Here is a 19,027-nt window from a genome sequence, read left to right on the forward strand (position 1 = left end):
CGGGAGGCAGAGCTTCAATTAGTCAGAATGGAGCTGGAAGGGACCGTGGAGGTCTTCTAGTCCAGCCCCCTCCTCAAGCAGGAAACCTGATTCCATTTGAGACATTTGTTCAGTCTCCTACCTACCTGCCTTCATTCATTCATTTCCCCCGTTTATTCTTTCTATGAAACCCTCAAGACAGGGAACAAATCCTACAGGCGTTCCCCCTCCCCCCCCCACAACAGCCCTGTGAGGCGGGCCGGGCTGAGAGAGAAGGACTCTGCCCCTAAATCACCCAGCCAGCTGATCTTCCCTCTGCAAGGAAACCGCCTAGGTCAGAGAGCACCAAGGACCCCCTCCCTACACCAGTCTTTCTTTCTTTCTTTCTTTCTTTCTTTCTTTCTTTCTTTCTTTCTTCCTCTTTTTCTTCCTCCTCCTCTCCACAACGCCTCTAGCACTGATGGTCTTCCCTAGTTGGGTCATGAAACGTCTGCACGGAAACTGCCTAGGTCAGAGAGCACCAAGGACCCCACAGTCCTTCCTCCTCCTCCTCCTCCTCCTCCTCCTCCTCCTTCAGCAGGAGACCCTTACAGAATCATTGAACAACAGAGTTGGAGGAGACCTTGAGGTCATCCAGTCCAACCCAATCCTTAAGCAGGAGACATACCACTTCAGACCAGTGGCTGCCCAGTCCCCTCCTCCTCCTCTCTGCAAACCCCCCTCCCTTCTAGCACTGGTGATGTTCCCTAGTTGGGTTGTGAAACGTCTGCAGGACAATCGCCCAGCTCAGAGATATCTAAGGTCCCCTCCACCCTCCCTGTCAATCAGCGACCTTCCCCCATCAGTGGTGGGATTCAAATTTTTTTACTACCGGTTCTGTGGGCGTGGCTTGGTGGGCGTGGCAAGGGAAGGATACTGAAAAATCCCCTTTTCCTCCCGATCAGCTGGGACTCGGGAGGTGGAGCATAGATGTGGGCGGGGCCAGTCAGAGGTGGCATTTACAGGTTCTCCGAACTACTCAAAATTTCCACTACTGGTTCTCCAGAACTGGTCAGAACCTGCTGAATCCCACCTCTGCCTCCCATGGGTGGTGCTTCCGGAATTCCCCCCACCCACCCCGAGAAACGTGTTGCCCTCTGGGAGGCCTTCCAGGTTTGGCAACTCTCCATCCCTGCCCTGAATTCTCCATCTTTCATCTGCCTTGCCAGGCGGTGCCCAGCGGGCGGCTCTAAACAGCGTGATGGGAAAGTGTCACAACTCTCTGCCCAATGGCAGCAAGATTCTCACAATGGTCAGTCCCTGCGCAAGCCAGGATCCCGTTTGTGTTTTTTGCATCAAGGTTTCTCTTCATATTTCGGATGGTAGATCCGTGTTGCTGTCTCTACAACGAGCAGGGCTGAGTGGACTCTGCTTGGCTTGGGGTCTGTTTCTCCCAGCCCCGCCTTAATCCTTCTCTCAGACCACCCTCCCTCTCTACAGTTCATCCTCTGAATTTGCCTTTTCCAAGAAGCAGCTAAGGAAAAAGCTTTGAGCAATGGAGAACATCCAGTATGGAGTTTATTCTGCTGACACTTTAGAAGAGGAATCTCCTTTAAGACTTGTGGACTTCAATTCCCAGAATTCTCTCTGCTGGCTGGGGAATTCTGGGAGTTGAAGTCCACAAGTCTTAAAGTTGCCAGATTTGGATCTGGAGAAAGAGAAGGTCAGTGCTCCAGTCGTAAGCCACCTCTGAAAAACACAGAGGACTATCAACCTGAGATGCACGTAAAGTGTCCGGATTAGAAAGTGCGAGCAAGTAGAATATAAAATTTGCTTGTCTTGGAGCACTTAACCTCTTGACTCCTGACTGCATTACTCAGCCACCGAAAGCTCTTTTATTTTTCACAATAAGTTTTATTCAGCTCTCAAATGGCGGAGATAAAATATTAATACAAACTACATAAAAAGTATAAAAGGGGGAAAGGAGAAAATTATAAAGATGTATAAAGCTATATAAAATTATAGAAAGAAGATTACATAAAGATATATAAAAAGATATATAGAATTACCGTATATACTCGAGTATAGGCCGACCCGAATATAAGCCGAGGCACCTAATTTTACCACAAAAAACTGGAAAAGTTATTGACTCGAGTATAAGCCTAGGGTGGGAAATGCAGCAGCTACCGGTAAATTTCAAAAATAAAAATAGATACCAATAATGTTTTTGAATATTTATTTCAAAGAAAAACAGTAAACTAGCGGTGTATTCAATGAAATACTTCACTCACCTCATGATGCTGATGTCCCGCTGTGATGCTGATGTCCCGTGCAGCCGCGGGAGCGATGTCCCGCCTCCTATGACACACGGCACAGTGATTCCTATCATTGGATCACTGTACCAGAGGAGGTGGGACATCGCCATGTGGCTGCTTGCCATAACAAGGAGGAGGTGGGACATCGTTGCAGAGCGGCAGGAGGGGGAGGAAGGGGAATCGTAAGACAGCCCTGCATTACATTAGAACGTGAGGAGGGGGGATGGTGCGGTGCGCGCTGCGCGGCAAACTGACACAGAGGGAGGGGAAACTCACAGGGGCACCGGGCCATTCACGAGTGTCACCCAGCGGCATGGCCCCGCCCCTTTTTCTCCTCCATTTCGGGCAAATTTTTCACTGACTCGAGTATAAGCCGAGGCGGCTTTTTTCAGCCCAAAAAGTGGGCTGAAAAACTAGGCTTATACTCGAGTATATACAGTATATAATGTAATATAAAGATATATAAAAAAGATATACAGACTTAAAGAAGACATGTATAGAATTACATAAAGTTATATAAAGAAGATATATAAAGCTATATATAAAGGGATATAAATCCCTTTGTTAAAACAAATACAATTTCAGGAACTGATTTGCCTTATCTAATATTTCAGCCAAAGGTAAACTTTTCTCTAGTAGCCAATCGCAACTCTTATCCTTCAATCTTAACTAGAAAAAGTCCACTTTCACCTGATATTTTAGCCTTAAACAAGTCAATCCATTTCATATCCCTTTCCTGTACATAGCAACTTACCATGGGCAGCAGGTTGGACTAGAAGACCTCTGAGGTCCCTTCCAACTCTGTCATTCTGATTGTGTAGAGGTCTCCTGCTTGAGCCAGGGGGGCTGGACTAGAAGACCTCCGAGGTCCCTTCCACCTCTGTGATTATCCTCTTAACTTTTGAGAAGAAGACTTTCTCTGCCCTTCATCTCTGGAGCGTCTCACTCATCCAGGTCTTGATAGTCCCAAAAGTCCTTTCTCTAAAGGCCCCTTGTCATTTTTTTTGGGGGGGGGAGACATTTTGCTTCTTATCCAAGAAGCTGAGCAGCCCCCCCTCAACAGGGGCGGTGGTGGTGGTGGTGGGCAAGAGATACAACCCCACCCATCTCCTGTCCAGGGGTGGGTTCGGCCCAGATTTACTGCCGGTTCGCTCCCGCACGCTTGATGTGCGCTGTGCGTGCATGCGCAATTCAACTAAAATTGTTCTGCGCGTGCGCAGAACTAAAAAACAAGATGGCGCCGCCGATCGGCGAACCGGTTTGGGGCCATGGTAGGCCTGGATGGCTGCTGGTTCCAACGACCCAGGCCGCCATACCACTAGCGGTTCAGCCGAAACGCTCGGAACCCACCACTGCTCCCATCCTTTCCGCAGTTCCAAGAAGGCCCCACACCCACCTGCACTCTCCGGGCGACCCCGAGGACACAGATAAACCCTCAGAGAGAGAACCAACAACCAGATGACTATCTAAATCCTTTCCTCCTCCGCCGTTCCCTCCGAACGAACGGGAGAAGCCTCTTGGTCGAGAAGCGAAAGCTCTTCATGGACAAACGAAGTCCAGTCGCCTGTCAGGCTTCCAAACGGCCTCCGAAAGTAAATCAGAGTCCGAAGCAAAGGATTCCTCAGAGCCCCAATGTTCCGTCTTGGCCCATCTGGGAAAACCCGAATCTGAAGGCTTCCCGGTTTTCCTCACCCGGTTGAAAGTTCAAGATCTCGCCCCCCCCACCCCCACAAGCCCATCCCAAGGTCCAATCATCCACTGCCACGCTGGCATCTTCCACCCCTCCAGTTCCAGTCAGGTGCAGACAAAAAGGATGAGCTTGGCTTCCTAGAAAGAATGTTGTTATGGCTACCTATCATCTAACTCCTTACTACCCCTCCTCCCAATTCCCCACTAATGAAGCAGCATAGTAGACTAGAATACAACCTTTGGGATTCCCTGAGTGGGCTTAATTGGTTCAGGGGAGAAGGGGGGGCCGGGCAGACGGCGGGTCAAATGCAAAAGTCTATTAAGAGATTCAATTTGGAGGAGGTCAACTAAGTTTCTTGGTCATTATTCGGGTAGAATGGTCTGAAAACTGAATCATGGGAGCTGGATGTTTCTCCCAGGCGTTTCTCTGTTTACCCCAGGAGCTTCCTCAAATGCGTGTGTATTGGGGGGGGGGGGTCGTGTCCCACCCAAAAAGGAATCCATGTATGCCAAGATGGAACCATACAGGTGGAGGCCTCAGACACGAACCTCTTCCTCGCCCAGTGTTTTTTATGCTGCTCTGGCGTCAATTCAATTTCAATTCGGAATAGAGTCGGGAAGGGAGCTTGGAGGTCATCTAGTCCAACCCCCTGCTCAAGCAAGAGACCCTCTGCCATTTCAGACAATCCAGTTTCTTCTTAAAAACCTGCAGTGACGAAGCACCCGCAACTTCTGGTGGCAAGCTGTTCCACTGGTGAATTGTCCTTGCTGTTAGGAAGTTTTCCTTAATTCTAGGTTGCTTCTCTCCTTGATTAGTTTCCATCCATAATTTTAATCTTCAGATCTTTAATCACCTCAGTTGCTCTTTTCTGCACTTTTTCCAAAGTCTCAACCTTTTTTTTTTTGGTAAGCAAAACTGGATGCAGGATAGCAGGTGTGGCCTTACTAAGGTTTTTATAATATTAATATTCATGTGATTTTGATTCTATGCATCTATTTATGCCTCAGTCCCCAGAAGGAACAAGACGCCTTCAGAGGCCACCAGGGAGTTCACACTTAACGACTGACTTAAGAGAGGGATTTAGATGCAACGACCCTTAACACAGGGCTCCCCAACCTTGGCAACTTTAAGACTTGTGAACTTCAATTACCAGAATTCCCCAGTCAGCATTTCCCCCACTCTGAAGTCAAGATATATTATGTTCACTGCATATCCGCCATCTACTAATAAAGTTTCCCTATCAAAATGTGATATATTTTTTTAGATATATTTTTATTCTTTTTAAACAAAACAACACATACAAAACAAAGCAAGAGAGGAAAAAAAGAACAACTTTCCTCCATTTCATCAAGCGTGTCGTTTGGTTACAAGTTTTTGTGCATCAATTCTTAAATTTAGGATTAATATCACTGGTTTACATTAAACATAGCTGAATGTTTCGCTGTCATTGAGCATTATGTGTTCAAATTACCATTGATATTCTTTCATTTGTAACAATCCTTATTTCTTTAAATTCATAATTAATCTATCAAATAACAATAAGTCTTTAAACTATTATAGTACCACCTATCTCTAAAGAGAAAAAGCGAAGATTGGAACAAAGAATTCCCATTGGTTTATAATAAACATTCATATTTTCAATTGACCTTAATGTCTCCAATCATCCAGAATTCCAAGAATGGTTTCCCATTATTAATTATTAGTCCATATAGTGGTTTAAGTATTTCAATTCATGTATATATCAATTATTCCTTACATCATCACTGATCCGTTTAATATACAAAGATCTTTCTAATATGAAATGGTCACTACATACAATTATACCAAAGTATTCAAATCATCTCACTCTTATACATTAAAATCATTATTGTCCTTTATATATCATAAAAGTAGTACTCTATATCGTAACAGAGAAAAGAAAAAAAAGAAAAAAAAGAAAAAACTACTACAACCTAAGTAAGTTTCATTCCCAGTTTTTTTTAATCTAAGCATTGGTAAAACAAGTCCCACACTTTATAATATTGCTCATCCTCTTGTTCTCTAATTTCAAATGTAAGCTTACTCATTTCGGCATATTCCATTATTTTCCGAATAGTTTCCTCCTTATTGTGATATATTTTTGTGATATATAATGTGATATATAAATGTGACATATAGGAGCTGTGGTGGTGCAATGGTTAGAGTGCAGTACTGCAGGCAACTTCTGCTGACTGCAACTTGGCAGTTCAAATCTCACCAGGCTCAAAGCTGACTCAGCCTTCCATCCTTCCGAGGTGGGTAAAACGAGGACACAAATTGTTGGGGGCAAGAGGCTGACTCTCTAAAACTGCTTATAGAGGGCTGTACAGCACTGTAAAGTGGAGTATAAGTCTAAGTGCTATTGCTATATTATGTTTACCGCATGGCCACCATCTGCTAATGAAGATTGCCTTTCAAAAATGTGATATATTATGTGCCAGCCTTCCCAATCAGAACTTCGAGGCGGGTGGATTCCTCAAAGCACCCGTTTATTAGAGACGTTGTATTGGCACAGCTAGTGAAAACCAACTCTGAAAGTTTCTGTGCTTCCGAGTTGACATTAGGTTCACTGCATACCCACCTTCTACCAATAAAGTTAAACTATGAAAAAATCTGATAAAGTAGTTTTATCCGCATTCGTTCTTGCTCTTGTCCTATCCATTCTGGTGAACCCTTGCTGGCTGGGGAATTCTGGGAATTGAAGTCCACAGGTTTTAGAGTTGCCAAGGTTGGAGACCCCTGGGTTAAGTGGGGGGGGGGAGGGAGATCTTCGCCGTCTCTCTTAGAAAAGGGGGAGCTTCCAAGGGAAGCCCTTTTGAGTTTCTTCAGCATAGTAAGGAGCCTCCTGGTTCTTTTTCACCAGATCCTGGACCATCCGGATCAACTCCTCCACCTGAGCCTCTTGTTCTGCCCTTTTGGCCCGGTTGCTGAAAGCCAGGCACCGGTTCCCACAGTCCGCGATGTGCGTCTTCAGCTCTTTGTCCTGGACAGAGATGAAGCTTTCGAGCGATTCCCCTTCCAGGTCCTCTTTCCCGGTGAACAAAATGATGAAGTAGCGGAGGGCGCTAGCCTGGAAAACACTTTTCAGGACCCGAACGGTCTTCTTCTCCTCCGTGGTGAAAGTCCCGACCTTAAGGACATGGATAATGGCGTGGGGGCCCGGCGGACACAACTGCAGGCAGTTCTTAAGCTCGGCAGAGGTTTCACCCTCCGAGAGCTGAGTGCTGCAAACTCCGGGAGTGTCGACCACCACAATCTTTTGGTACTTCAGCTGCCTCTCCCCCCTTTGACAGCTTGGGGTTATGGTCTGGAGACTCATCTCGGAGAGGAAATAATTTCCCTTCAAGATGGTGTTCCCCGTTGCACTTTTCCCAGTGCCGGTTTTCCCAACAAGGACGACTCTGAGCTCTGGCGCGAGAATAGAGAAGGAGAAGGGGAGGCAAGAGGGGAGAGGAGGAGAGAGAAAAGAACGAAAGAGAACGAAAGAGAAAAGAGGGGAGGGGAGAGGATGAGAGGGGAAGAGAGAAAGATGAGAGGAAAGATAGAAAAGAATGAAAGAGAACAAAAGAGAAAAGAGGGGAGGGGAGAGAGACAGGAGAAGGGAAAGAGAAGAGAGGGGAGAAACAAAAGACAAAGAACAAAAGAGAAAAAACAGGAGAGGAGAGGAAGGGAGAGAGAGAAGAGAGGAGAGAGAAGAGAATGAAGAAGAAGAACAAAGGAGAAGGGAAAGGAGGGGGAGGGAGGGAGAGGAGACAGAAGAGGGAGGAAGGAGGGGAGAAAAGAGGGGAGAGGAGAGGGGAGGAGAAGAGAGGAGAGAGGAGAAGAAAGAGGAGATAAGAAGGAAAGAGAAAAGAAGGAAAGAAGAGAAAAGAGGAGAAGGAAAAGGAGAAAGAGAAAAAGAGAGGAGAGAGGAAAAAAGAAAGGGAAAGAGCAAGTTATTTCCAGTGGCATAAGACTGTGGTTCATCTACCGGAAGTCCTCGACTTGTGACCACAAATGAACCCCAAATTTATGTGGCTAAAGTGACATATTTGTTAAGTGACTTTTGCCCCATTTTACGATTTTTCTTGCCACGGTCGGAAAGTGAATCATTGCACCTGTTGAGTTAGTCACACGGTTGTTAAATGAATCTGGCTTCCCCCCTTGACTTGGCTCGTCAGAAGGTCGCCAAAGGGGGTCACGTGACCCCGGGACGCTTCCGCCGTCATAAATACGAACCGCTTGCCAAGGGCCTGAATTTTCCCCACCTGACCACGGGGAGGCCGCAACGGTCGTCAGAGTGAAAAGCGGCTCTAAGTCCCCCTTTTTTTAATGTGAACTTGTGACTTCGGCTGCTAAGAGAACCGTTGTAAGTCGAGGACTAGCCGTTGCGAGATCAGGACCCCATTGGTGGGTTAATTCATGAGTTTCATTTTGGCAACTGGAAAAAGGGCCCTTCAAAAGCTCAGGATCCCTTGGTGTGCATGCGTGAGAATGAGAATGGCTGCCGAGTCTTACCGCTCCGGCTACCGAAAGACAGCAAAGAAATAATTCGGATGACCAGGACCCCGGACATGGAAGCAGAGGGGTTCCTGCAGAGCACGGACGTTTGGGCTCTTCAGGGAGGTAACTATTTGAGGGGGGGGCTGCATTTGAGCGGCTCCTGGACGGCGTTGCCTCCCCCGTCTCTTTCATTGACCTACTTACACAGCTGGCTGGCAGCGGCGGCGGAGACGGCTTTATGTGAGAGGCGGCGGTTTCAGCCCCGTTGCCCTGGGAAGTGTTGGACCTTTCCTTTGACTGAGCAGTGCCGAGGCGTTGGTTTGTGCCCTGAAGAGGGGGTGAGGAGCCCAGGAGAGATGTCTATCGGGACTGGGGGACTGGCTTTTTGCCCCCACCATAGCCCTGTGGACTCCCCCCCTTCCCTCCTGGTGCGGCGTTTTCTTTAGCTTTTGCCGCTGTCCCTACGAGGCCCCACGTTGCCTGACCATCTTTCTGCTCGGACTGGGATTCAAGGAACCCAACGACGGGCCTCCTGTGGTGACCAGTGCCATCCACTGCTGCTACTGCCTCAGGAGTATCGCGTTAGCCACCGCTATTGCTATCATTTTGTATTAGACGCCATTACTCCGGAGAGACAACGAGCTGGCAGCTTGGACTCCCCCCAGTGGCCACTATTGCAACTGCAGCCCTCGGATTTTTATATGTATGAACGAACTACACCTGTTCAATCAGTGTCACCTCTCTCTGCCCCAGTGTCACTACTGCAGCCACTCAGACTCTGCCTTTTACTACACGTTTGGCAATCCGGACTTAACATCTTTGGCAGGCCCCTAAATCATCTAGACTCCTGGGACTTTTCAATCCTACAAGAGGGAGGGAGGCACCATCCTCCCCCCTCTATGTATCTTCAGTGGATTGGAACTGGGCCTTTAACCATCTTGCCAATTAATTGCCATAGGAAGGGAGAGGAGTGGAGTACCTCTCCCCCCCCTCCCCCCCTAGGGGAGGGTGGAGGACGCCTTGGACTATCACAAGCTTAGTACGGACTTGCCAACTTGCGCAACTTTTAATTTTTAAATTTTAATTTTTTAAACTGGTATGTTGAGTGCATGGGATTGTCTGGGATGGTGTGAATGATCTCACTTTTATTATTATTATTGTTGTAATTTGTGTTTTTTAATTACTCGTGAGGACTGCTTGTGTGAGAGCTTGGGTATGATTGACTCGGAGGGCCTGCCGGGGTTTGCGGGGGTCACCGGGGTGGTCGGGGGGACTATGGCCACGGGAGAGGGTCGGAGCATTGCGGTCATAACAGGGAGGGGCAGATATGGCGGGGACTTTAGGGCAGGCCATTACCGGGGAAGGAGGGCTCGCTACGTTACAGAGATCCCTCCTTCCGGCCCTATGAGTCCCACTCCAAGGCCAGATGGCGCGAGTAATCAGGACCCTGGTCTCAGGCTGCTGTTGCTAAATGCCAGGTCTGTTGTTCACAAGGCTCCTCTCGTCCGGGACTTAATTTTAGACGAGGGGGCAGACCTGGCATGTATTACTGAAACCTGGCTGGGCACAGAAGGAGGAGTCCCCCTTGTAGAGATGTGCCCAGAGGGATTTCAGGTGCTTCATCAGCCGAGAGCCCAGGGAAGGGGTGGCGGTGTGGCTATTATTATCCGGGAGTCCCTGTTACCTCGTAGGGTCCCTGCTCCGGAGCTTGCCGGGTGTGAGTCCCTGCTGATAAAGTTGGACCTCAAGGGTCAAGTGGGTTTGCTGCTAACGTACCTGCCTCCCAACTGCGTTGCAGCAGCCCTCCCCTCGCTCCTCGAGTCAGTAACCGAGCTGGCAGTTGAGCTCCCCAGGCTTATAGTTCTGGGGGACTTTAACCTGCCATCGCTCGGTGAACGCTCTGACGGGGCGCAGGAGTTCATGGCTTCCATGACAGCCATGGGCTTGACCCAGGTAATTCGGTGCCCAACTCATACAGCGGGTCACATGCTCGACCTCGTATTCCTCTCGGAGCAGTGGATGCGTGATCTTGGTCTGAGGGGTAATGAGATCATACCCCTGTCGTGGTCAGACCACTGCCTACTGAGGCTTGACTTCCGGAGGCCAAACCCCCACTGTACGGAGGAGGAACCGACCAGGTGGTTCTGCCCCAGGCGACCTATGGACCCTTTGAGGTTCCAGACGGAGCTTGGGGTAATTCCCGACACTCTCGCCCACAGTTCGGCGGAGACTCTGGTTGCCGCCTGGCATTTGGCAGCGTCGGAGTCTCTTGACCGGATTGCGCCACTACGGCCCCTCCGGGTCAGCGGATCCCGGAGACCTCCTTGGTTCACCGAGGAGCTCCGGGAGAAGAAGCGCCGGAGGAGACGCCTAGAGCACCTGTGGAGGTCCGATAAGTCCAAGGAGAACCGAGCACTTTTGACTACCTGCACCAAGGATTACATCCGGGCACTAAGAGTTGCCAAAAGAACGCATATCTCCGCCTTGGTAGCGTCCGCCGAGTCACGCCCAGCCGCCCTGTTTAGGATCACCCGCTCCCTCCTTAATAGGAGGGATGCGGGAGACCCCTTGCAGGGTAGGGCTGAGGACTATGCCCAGTTCTTGGCGGACAAAGTTGCTCGGTTTCGTTCGGACTTGGACTCCACCGCCGTAGATCCAGCCGAGACACAGGGGGATTACTTGGTAAACCATCTCTGGGTTGAGTTCCAGGATGTTGCCTCTGGGGATGTGGACAAGGCCATTCGAGCTGTAAGTGCCTCCACCTGTATTCTGGACCCGTGTCCCTCCTGGCTGGTTGCCAACAGCAGGGAGGTGACACATGGCTGGATCCAGGCGGTCGTGACCGCCTCCCTTCGGGAGGGGCACTTCCCCGCCGCACTTAAGACGGCGGTGGTGAGACCCCTCCTGAAGAAACCATCCTTGGATCCAGCCATTTTAAACAACTATCGTCCTGTCTCCAACCTCCCCTTTATTGGGAAGGTTGTCGAGAAGGTGGTGGCCTTCCAGCTTCAACGGGCCTTGGAGGAAGCTAGCTATCTTGACCCCTTCCAGTCCGGCTTCAGACCCGGTTACAGCACTGAAACCGCTTTGGTCGCATTGACCGATGATCTCTGGAGGGCCAGAGATGGAGGCCATGCGTCCATCCTGGTTCTCCTTGACCTCTCAGCGGCTTTCGATACCATCGACCATGGTATCCTTCTGCGACGACTGCGGGAGGTGGGGGTGGGAGGCACTGTTTTGCAGTGGTTCTCCTCCTACCTCTCGGACAGGTCGCAGTCGGTGTTGGTCGGGGGGCAGAGATCGTCCCTGAGGCCCCTAACATATGGGGTGCCGCAGGGTTCGGTCTTATCCCCCCTACTATTTAACATTTACATGAAACCGCTGGGCGAGATCATCCGGAGGCACGGGATAAAATACCATCAATATGCGGACGATACACAACTGTATCTGTCCACCCTGTGCCAACTCAATGAAGCGGTGGACGTGATGAACCGGGGCCTTGAGGCCGTTAAGAACTGGATGAGCGCTAACAAACTGGTACTCAACCCGGACAAGACCGAGTGGCTGTTGTGCTTCCCTCCCAACAATTTGGCTGACATTCCAACACTCAGGCTGGGTGGTCAAATTTTATACCCCTCAGATAGGGTCCGTAATCTAGGAGTCCTCCTGGATCCACAGCTGACTTTTAACCATCAGTTGTCGGCTGTGACCAGGGGGGCATTTGCCCAGGTTCGCCTGGTCCGCCAGTTACGGCCCTACCTGAACCGGGAGGCTCTCACAACAGTCACTCGAGCCCTTGTGATCTCTAGGCTGGAATACTGCAATGGGCTCTACATGGGGTTGCCCTTGAAGAGCACCCGGAGACTTCAGCTAGTCCAGAATGCAGCCGCGCGAGTGATAGTGGGCGCACCGCGGTTCGCCCACATTACACCCATCCTCCGCGAGCTGCACTGGCTACCTGTCGATCTCCGGGTGCGCTTCAGGGTATTGATGACCACCTTTAAAGCACTCCATGGTAGTGGATCTGGGTACTTGAGAGACCGCCTTCTGCCGATTACCTCCCTTCGACTGATTAGATCGCACAGATTGGGCCTCCTCCGGATTCCATCTGCCAGTCAATGTCGACTGGCGACTACACGGAGGAGAGCCTTTTCTGTTGCAGCTCCGACCCTGTGGAACGATCTCCCCGTTGAGATTCGTACCCTCACCACCATCCAGACCTTCCGCACGGCCCTTAAGACCTGGCTCTCCCAGCAGGCCTGGGGATAAGTTTTTAAATTACCCGCCCGAGTGTTGACTGTTGAATGCAAGTTGGTGTTTTATTATCTATCTTGTTTACTCACTGTTTGTCTTGTATTATTGCACCCCCTTCCCGTGATTGTAAGCCGCCCTGAGTCCCCTCAGGGAGAAGGGCGGCCTATAAATCGTAATAAATGTCTCAAATGTCTCAAAATCCCCCGGCAGCCGGGAAGGACGTTTCCAATCCCCCCCTTCCCCCCTCCTGATCCCAACCATCTATACCAGGGGCGCGGCTGTTAAACTCCCGGGCTCTGTAGGCTGGGTCTGGCCCGTGAGATGCTTAGGCCTGACCCACATGGCGCCGCCCTGTTAACCATGATGGGCCGGCCTTAGGGTTAGGCACCTCTGGCAGTGGAAACGGAGCTCCCTTTCCCCAGCAGAGGGCTGCAGGAGGCCATCGCGGCTGAAAATGGAGCTGGAGGTAACACACCTGCCACACCTGGACCAGTACGGGCTTCAGCCCCCCCCACTCCAACACGAGTGACTTCCAGCTAGCCAAGCCCCCCCCCAGCACCCCCCGAGGTCAAACACAACCCTGATGTGGCCCTCCATGAAATCAAGTTTGACACCCCTGGTCTACAGGCTGCCTCCACCTCCGCCTCTGAACCTCCTGGCCCCCGAAACCTTCTTCACGAGCACGAGGGAGGGAACGGGACACCCAGGCCCCGAAGAATGGGCAGGGAGTGTTTCTAGGCCCTGGAAATAAGGAACTGGTTACCGTCTCCTGGTCCGAATCCTGCCCGTCTCTCTCCTGGAAAAAGAACCACCTGGACCTGGGAGAAGAAAGAGAAGATCGTGAGGGGAAGGCCAGGAGGGCCTCCGGCTTGAGCCACGGACCTGATCTCCCTCCGGAAGGAAAGGCCGGTGGGGCCTCAGGCCGTTCGCGGACGTCCTGGGCAGGAGATGTCTCCAGGGTGCCACCTGAGCCTTGGAAGCTGCAGGACGGCCATTTGGGGAGACCACCTTCCCCAGGAGGAAGATGAAAACTCTGAAGCTCAGGGAGAAGGGGCTTTCTTCTCCCTTCCCCAAACTCTCCTCCTCCTTGCTCCTCCCTCTCCTCCGCCTTCCCTCTTCCACCTCCCCTCCCCCTCTTCTTCCTTCTTCCTCTTCCTGCTCCTCCCCTTCTCTTCTTTCTCCTCTCCTCCTGCTCCTTTCCCTTCCTGCTCCTCCTCCTGTTTAGCCAGACTAGACTGGAGAAGGCCTCAGTTTACCTTTTCGGGTTTCCTCGTAGAAGAGTAACAAACGATCTCACTCCATCGTCCGATCCCTACTCGAGTCACAGCGGCGCATCGGAACTGGTACTCGATGTTCCACTGGACGTCTAGGGGGACTCTATGCCCTTTCGTAGGGAGGCAGCTCCACTTGTCCCCGGAAATCCGATATTCCACCTTGTACCAGGAGACGGAATCTGCCCCAAAGCTCACCGGATGGACTGTGATCCAGACACGGCCTGGCCGGTCCAGCTCAACCTCCGGAGGGGCAGGCCTGGAGGGCAGCTCCAGGTGTCTGTTGACCAATGTGCCATTTTCATAGAGGTAAACCGAAGCTCCGGGATGGCGCTCATCCCAGACTGAGGAAACCAGGAAGCGAATGTCGCCCCTTTCCTGGTGGATCTCGGCAAAGTCCGAAAGGGAAGAAACCGCACACCGGATCCATTGCTTCCTCTCTTCATCCTCAAACCACAGCTGGGATGGTTGCTTCTTCGAGGAGGGCCCCACCGTCATCGCTGGGTCTCCGCTTCCCTCGAAGGGAAGCCAACTTCGCAAGACATCTAACGAGGGTTCCTCCCTGGGTAAGGAAGTCAACACAAACACGACCACAGTCTTGTTTCGGCACTCAAATAATATTTCCTCAAGCTTGTCCGGAGCGGAGACGATTTCCAGCCCTGCAAGGTGGGACAGGCAAAGTTTCACAAAGTCCATTTCCCGTTTCTTTCTCGCGAGAAGCTTCTTCAGGTCCTGCCGATGGAAGGGGGACTGGAGCAAGCGCGTTAACAGGCCCCACAAAACCGCGGCCTCTTCCCGTCCCGCACGAATGGCAAGTAACGCCTTCCCGACCTCTTGCCGGAAAACCAGGCCGTGTTGCCGGCAGAGATACCTCAGCTGCTTGACTTGGTCCTTCATCTCGGGGAAGACAGCCGCGACGGGGGATTTGTTCAGATCTTGGCACCAGAGATCGACTTTGATCAGGGCCTGCAGGTGAGCTTCTGCCTCCCAGATCCAGCCCGAGGGCGGATCCCGCACGATCCGAGCTGCTTTGGGATCCAGCTTGATGAGCGGATACAGCCAGACTTTCACCGGCACCGTCTTCCCACGTTCTCTGAACATGTGGGGGAAAATGGTGCAGTTTGCCAAGGCCTCTTGGAAAGTAGCTGGGTTGTTCAGGGGGATGTCGCTATATGATGTAGCGTGGATCTTCCTTTCCATTTCTCTCTCCGTGTCGCTCCATCGCAAGTCACATCTTCCTCTGGCAGCAACTTTTGGTATCTTCTCAATCATCTTCAGAAAATGCTGCTGGACGTCCTGGACATCTTCAGATTGGGAGACTCCACAATCGAAAACAAAGAAGGCCTGGGCCCCGTACAGCACCGCTGAGACCACGTGGGTGGCTGACCCCTCCTCAAATGCTTCCTGGTAAGAAACAGCCCCCCCGTGAAGCAGACCGGTCGGCAGGTACTTCAGTTCAGTAGTAACGGAGAGGTGAAGGGTCACCCGGGTGTGGCTCCTAGGGGGCGGATTCCCTTCCAAGTAGGTGGCTGCTCCCCCAACTTCAAAAAGCCCCCCAATGAAACTGGCCTTCAGAGAGTCCTTGAGTTGGAGGGCGGAGGCCGTGATTTGGAAAGACTCCGAGGGGAGGACCCGAAAGTCCATCCGGGGTCGGTCCTCGGTCACTACGTGCCTTTGCAAAAGGTCAGCGTCCCACAAAGTCACATCTGCAAGGAAGGTTCATTAAAGTTGCCCTTCAGAAAATGCATGAACTCCATATGAAGTTATTTCTATATTCCATTGCATTCCATCCCACCTGTCCTGTAATGTTCTGTTCCATTCCTTCCCATCCTATTCTATCCGTTCCTTCTGTTCTGTTCTCTCTTATTCTATTCCTTCTGTTCTGTTCTGTTCCCTCCTATTCTATCCATTCCTTTTTTTCTGTTCTCTCTTATTCTATCCATTCCTTCTGTTCTGTTTCGTTCCATCTTTCTCTTCTCTACTCCACCCCATCCCATCCCATATCATCCCATTCTATCCACTTCTGTTCCGCCCTGTCTCACTTCACTCCTCTACTCTAACCCATCCTATGCTATCCATTCCTTCTGTTCCGTCCCATCCCATCCTATTTCTATTTCCACTCCAACAATGCTGTGGGTAGAGGGTGAGTGGCAGACGCATGCTTTCCTTTTCAGAGAGAATATTAAGTCACCCTCGACTTCTCTGACCCGCAGGGGCTCAGAAGAAGCACCCGTCCTTTCTCCGAGGAGTCCGCAGGTGTCCGTGAGGACCAGTCCTTCAGGGGAGAGCCACTGGGAGGCTCCTGGAGCCCCAGAGCAATAGGGGGGAGCCAGGGAGAGACTTACCTGGGATCAGGGAATCCCTGCGGCAATCGTAGAGTGCCCCCAGCTGGAAGGGGCGGCCCAGGGCCGGCATCTCCAGGGCCCCTTCCATTCTGCACTTCTGGCCTCAAGCCAAGCAGGGAGAGATGAAGAGCAAAGGCCCAGAAGGGAGAACCAACCGCCGGACTCGGCCTGGGTGTAGGAGCTGAGAAGGCTGAGGTGGAGGGTGGGGATAAACATGTCATTAGTCTGGAGTCATTGTGCATCCATAAGAGGCCTAAATCTATCCCCTCCCTTGAATTCTCCGGACCCCAATCCAATCCTCTACTCCATTCTACTCTCAATTCCATTTCTATTCCTAGTCTATTCCCTCTTCCCATGATGGAGAAACTGTGGCACGCGTGGCCAAAGTGGCCCACGGAACCATGTCTCCCTGCATGCGTGGCCTTATATGTTCGTTTTCTGGGTTTCTGCCGTGCATGTTCGCGTGATGATCAGCTGTCCTTTGTGTGCGCAGCAGTGCTGAAAATCGGCATGCGCATGCGCAACCGGCCAGCTGATTGTCGGGTGCGCATGTCTGCCAGAAGCTGGAAGTTTGGCTTTTCTGGAAGGCCTCCCCGACGAGTGTGTGTGTCACAGCGATGTTTCCGTGTGACCCTTTTGGGACTCAGTTCACCACAGTCTATTCTGCTCTATTCTATTCCCATTCCTTTTTTTTCCTGGAAAAAAAAAACATTATTGAGAATTTAAAACATTAACTACAAATGCCTTTAAAATAGTTTTGTATGTTCCAATCCTTTTTGACAGTACTAACATAACCATTTACCATTCAAATACGTTTTTATATATTCCTAATTATTCCTCTATCTATACATCTATGTTTCTAAGCTGAACATTGAATGTTCCTATTATTTATCCATTGGTACCATTTCCCCCAAACTGTATAATATTCTGAGTCTTCCTTGTCCCTCAACTCCAAGGTGAGTTTATTCATCTCTGTGCAGTCAAGAATCTTTTGGATTATCAAACAGCCTGTTGGCCTGTATCGTTTTTCCAACATTGTGCGAGCGCTATTCTCGCTGCTGTAATTACGTGCCGAATTAAATATTTGATCTCTTTCCTATACGTTCCCTTAATAATCCCCAGAAGGAGCAGTTCTGCTTTCAGCTCTGTTTGGGTCTTTGTCATTTCCTCTTAACCATTTTTGTATTTTAGTCCAATATTTTTTTGCTTTCGGGCATAACCACCATGCACGACAGAAGGTGCCCAGCGCCTGTTTACATTTCCAACACTTTGGATTTAAGTTTGGATATATTTTTGCCAGGCTCGTTCCTACTCCTATTCCATTCCATTCCGTTCTGTTCCATTCCATATTCTATTCTCTCCGCTCCGCTCCTAACTCCAGTCCAGTTCGGACCATTCATTGGCCGGGTCTTGAGTATAAGCAGGCATCTCAGTGCTTTGAACTCCCCAAATGTTCCTGGTTTCCTGGCCTGTCAGTAGGGCAGCTTCCCCAGGAGAGGGAGGGGGTGCTTTCGCCCCCCCCCCCCCGTCCAGACTCTGCCCCTTTAGAGGCCTTGATGGGGATGGTCCAAGAAAACTGCAGACTTGCCACACTCGCCCCCTGAATAGCAGAGTCGAAAGGGACCGCGGAGGTCATCTAGTCCAGTGTTTTTCAACCACTGTGCCGCGGCACATGTGCCGTGACATAGTGTAAGGTGTGCCGTGGGAAAATTACTTTATATATAGTCAATATAGGCACAGAGTTAATTTTTTTTTAACATTTTCTAATGGTGGTGTGCCTCGTGATTTTTTTCATGAAAAAAGTGTGCCTTTGCACAAAAAAGGTTGAAAAACACTGATCTGGTCCAACCTTCTGCTCAGGGAGGAAACCTTATCACTGCCCTCCCCGTGTGCAGACACCAAACGCCTCCCTCTCCACAAGCAGAGCCAAAGACCCCCCCATCTGCCTGTGGACCTGTGGGGAACAAATTCCAGCTGAGGATGGGGGGGGGGACTCCTGTCCTTCCTCCCCCCTCCCCTCCTCTGCGCGGACTTACCTTCCAGCGGCTTCCAGGGGCCCAGGAAGGACTGAGCCTACACCCCCCCCACCGCACACTGAATAGCGGAGTTGGAAGGGATCTTGGAGGTCATCTAGTCCAACCCCCACCCCTATTTCAATACAGGCAGGCAGGCCGTTTGTCCACGACCCGAGGGCAGCCCCCTTCTCTCTAGCGTTTGGGCGCTGCTTTTGCTTCCTTTTGGATGAGGAGGGGGGTGCACTCCCTTCTTCCCTCCCTTCCTGCCCCCCCGCCGCCTCCTCCTCCTGCGCGGACTTACCTTCCAGCGGCTATTTTCAGGGAGGGGGCGGAAAGCACTGCAGAGAAGCTCTGCTCGACCCCTGAATAGCAGAGTCGGGAGGGACCGTAGAGGTGTTCTAGTCCAACCACTTGCTGAAGCAGGAAACCTGATCACTGGAGACAAAGCGCCACGGCCGTTTCCTGCGGGTGGGATGTGGTGATGGGGTGGGGTGGGGGTGTCGTTTCGGGCTCTTTTCTTCAATCACGTGATTTCCAAGCAGCGCCGCCGCCCGGAGACTTTCACTTTCGCTTTCCCCGCCCTTTGGAAGAATGCCTAGAGGGGGGGGGGGGTCGCACCCAGCCTGCCCCTGTTTGTTAATGAATGTGGGGCTGGCACCCCCTAATGATTACGCAACTC

At 51.0% G+C, this 19,027-nt stretch overlaps 1 protein-coding gene across 2 annotated transcripts; it reads right to left on the minus strand.

Annotated features, from left to right (window-relative positions):
* Positions 1 to 6,281: 6,281 nt before the first annotated feature.
* On the minus strand, positions 6,282 to 19,017 carry LOC116522325 (verrucotoxin subunit beta-like). 2 transcript variants are annotated; one of them, XM_032237191.1, is made up of 5 exons: positions 18,650 to 19,017; positions 16,334 to 16,523; positions 13,974 to 15,694; positions 13,481 to 13,535; positions 6,282 to 7,389 (listed from the first exon to the last, which is right to left on the minus strand). In XM_032237191.1, the coding sequence occupies exons 2-5, from the start codon at positions 16,419 to 16,421 to the stop codon at positions 6,764 to 6,766; spliced, it is 2,490 nt and encodes an 829-aa protein (XP_032093082.1). In that variant the 5' UTR covers positions 16,422 to 16,523; positions 18,650 to 19,017; the 3' UTR covers positions 6,282 to 6,763. The 2 variants fall into 2 exon arrangements, with proteins under 2 accessions (XP_032093082.1, XP_032093083.1); XM_032237192.1 differs by having other exon boundaries at positions 13,481 to 13,529; positions 18,650 to 19,016.
* Positions 19,018 to 19,027: the final 10 nt, after the last annotated feature.

The sequence above is a fragment of the Thamnophis elegans genome, chromosome Z, assembly GCF_009769535.1.
Source record: "Thamnophis elegans isolate rThaEle1 chromosome Z, rThaEle1.pri, whole genome shotgun sequence".
Lineage (NCBI taxonomy): Eukaryota > Metazoa > Chordata > Lepidosauria > Squamata > Colubridae > Thamnophis > Thamnophis elegans.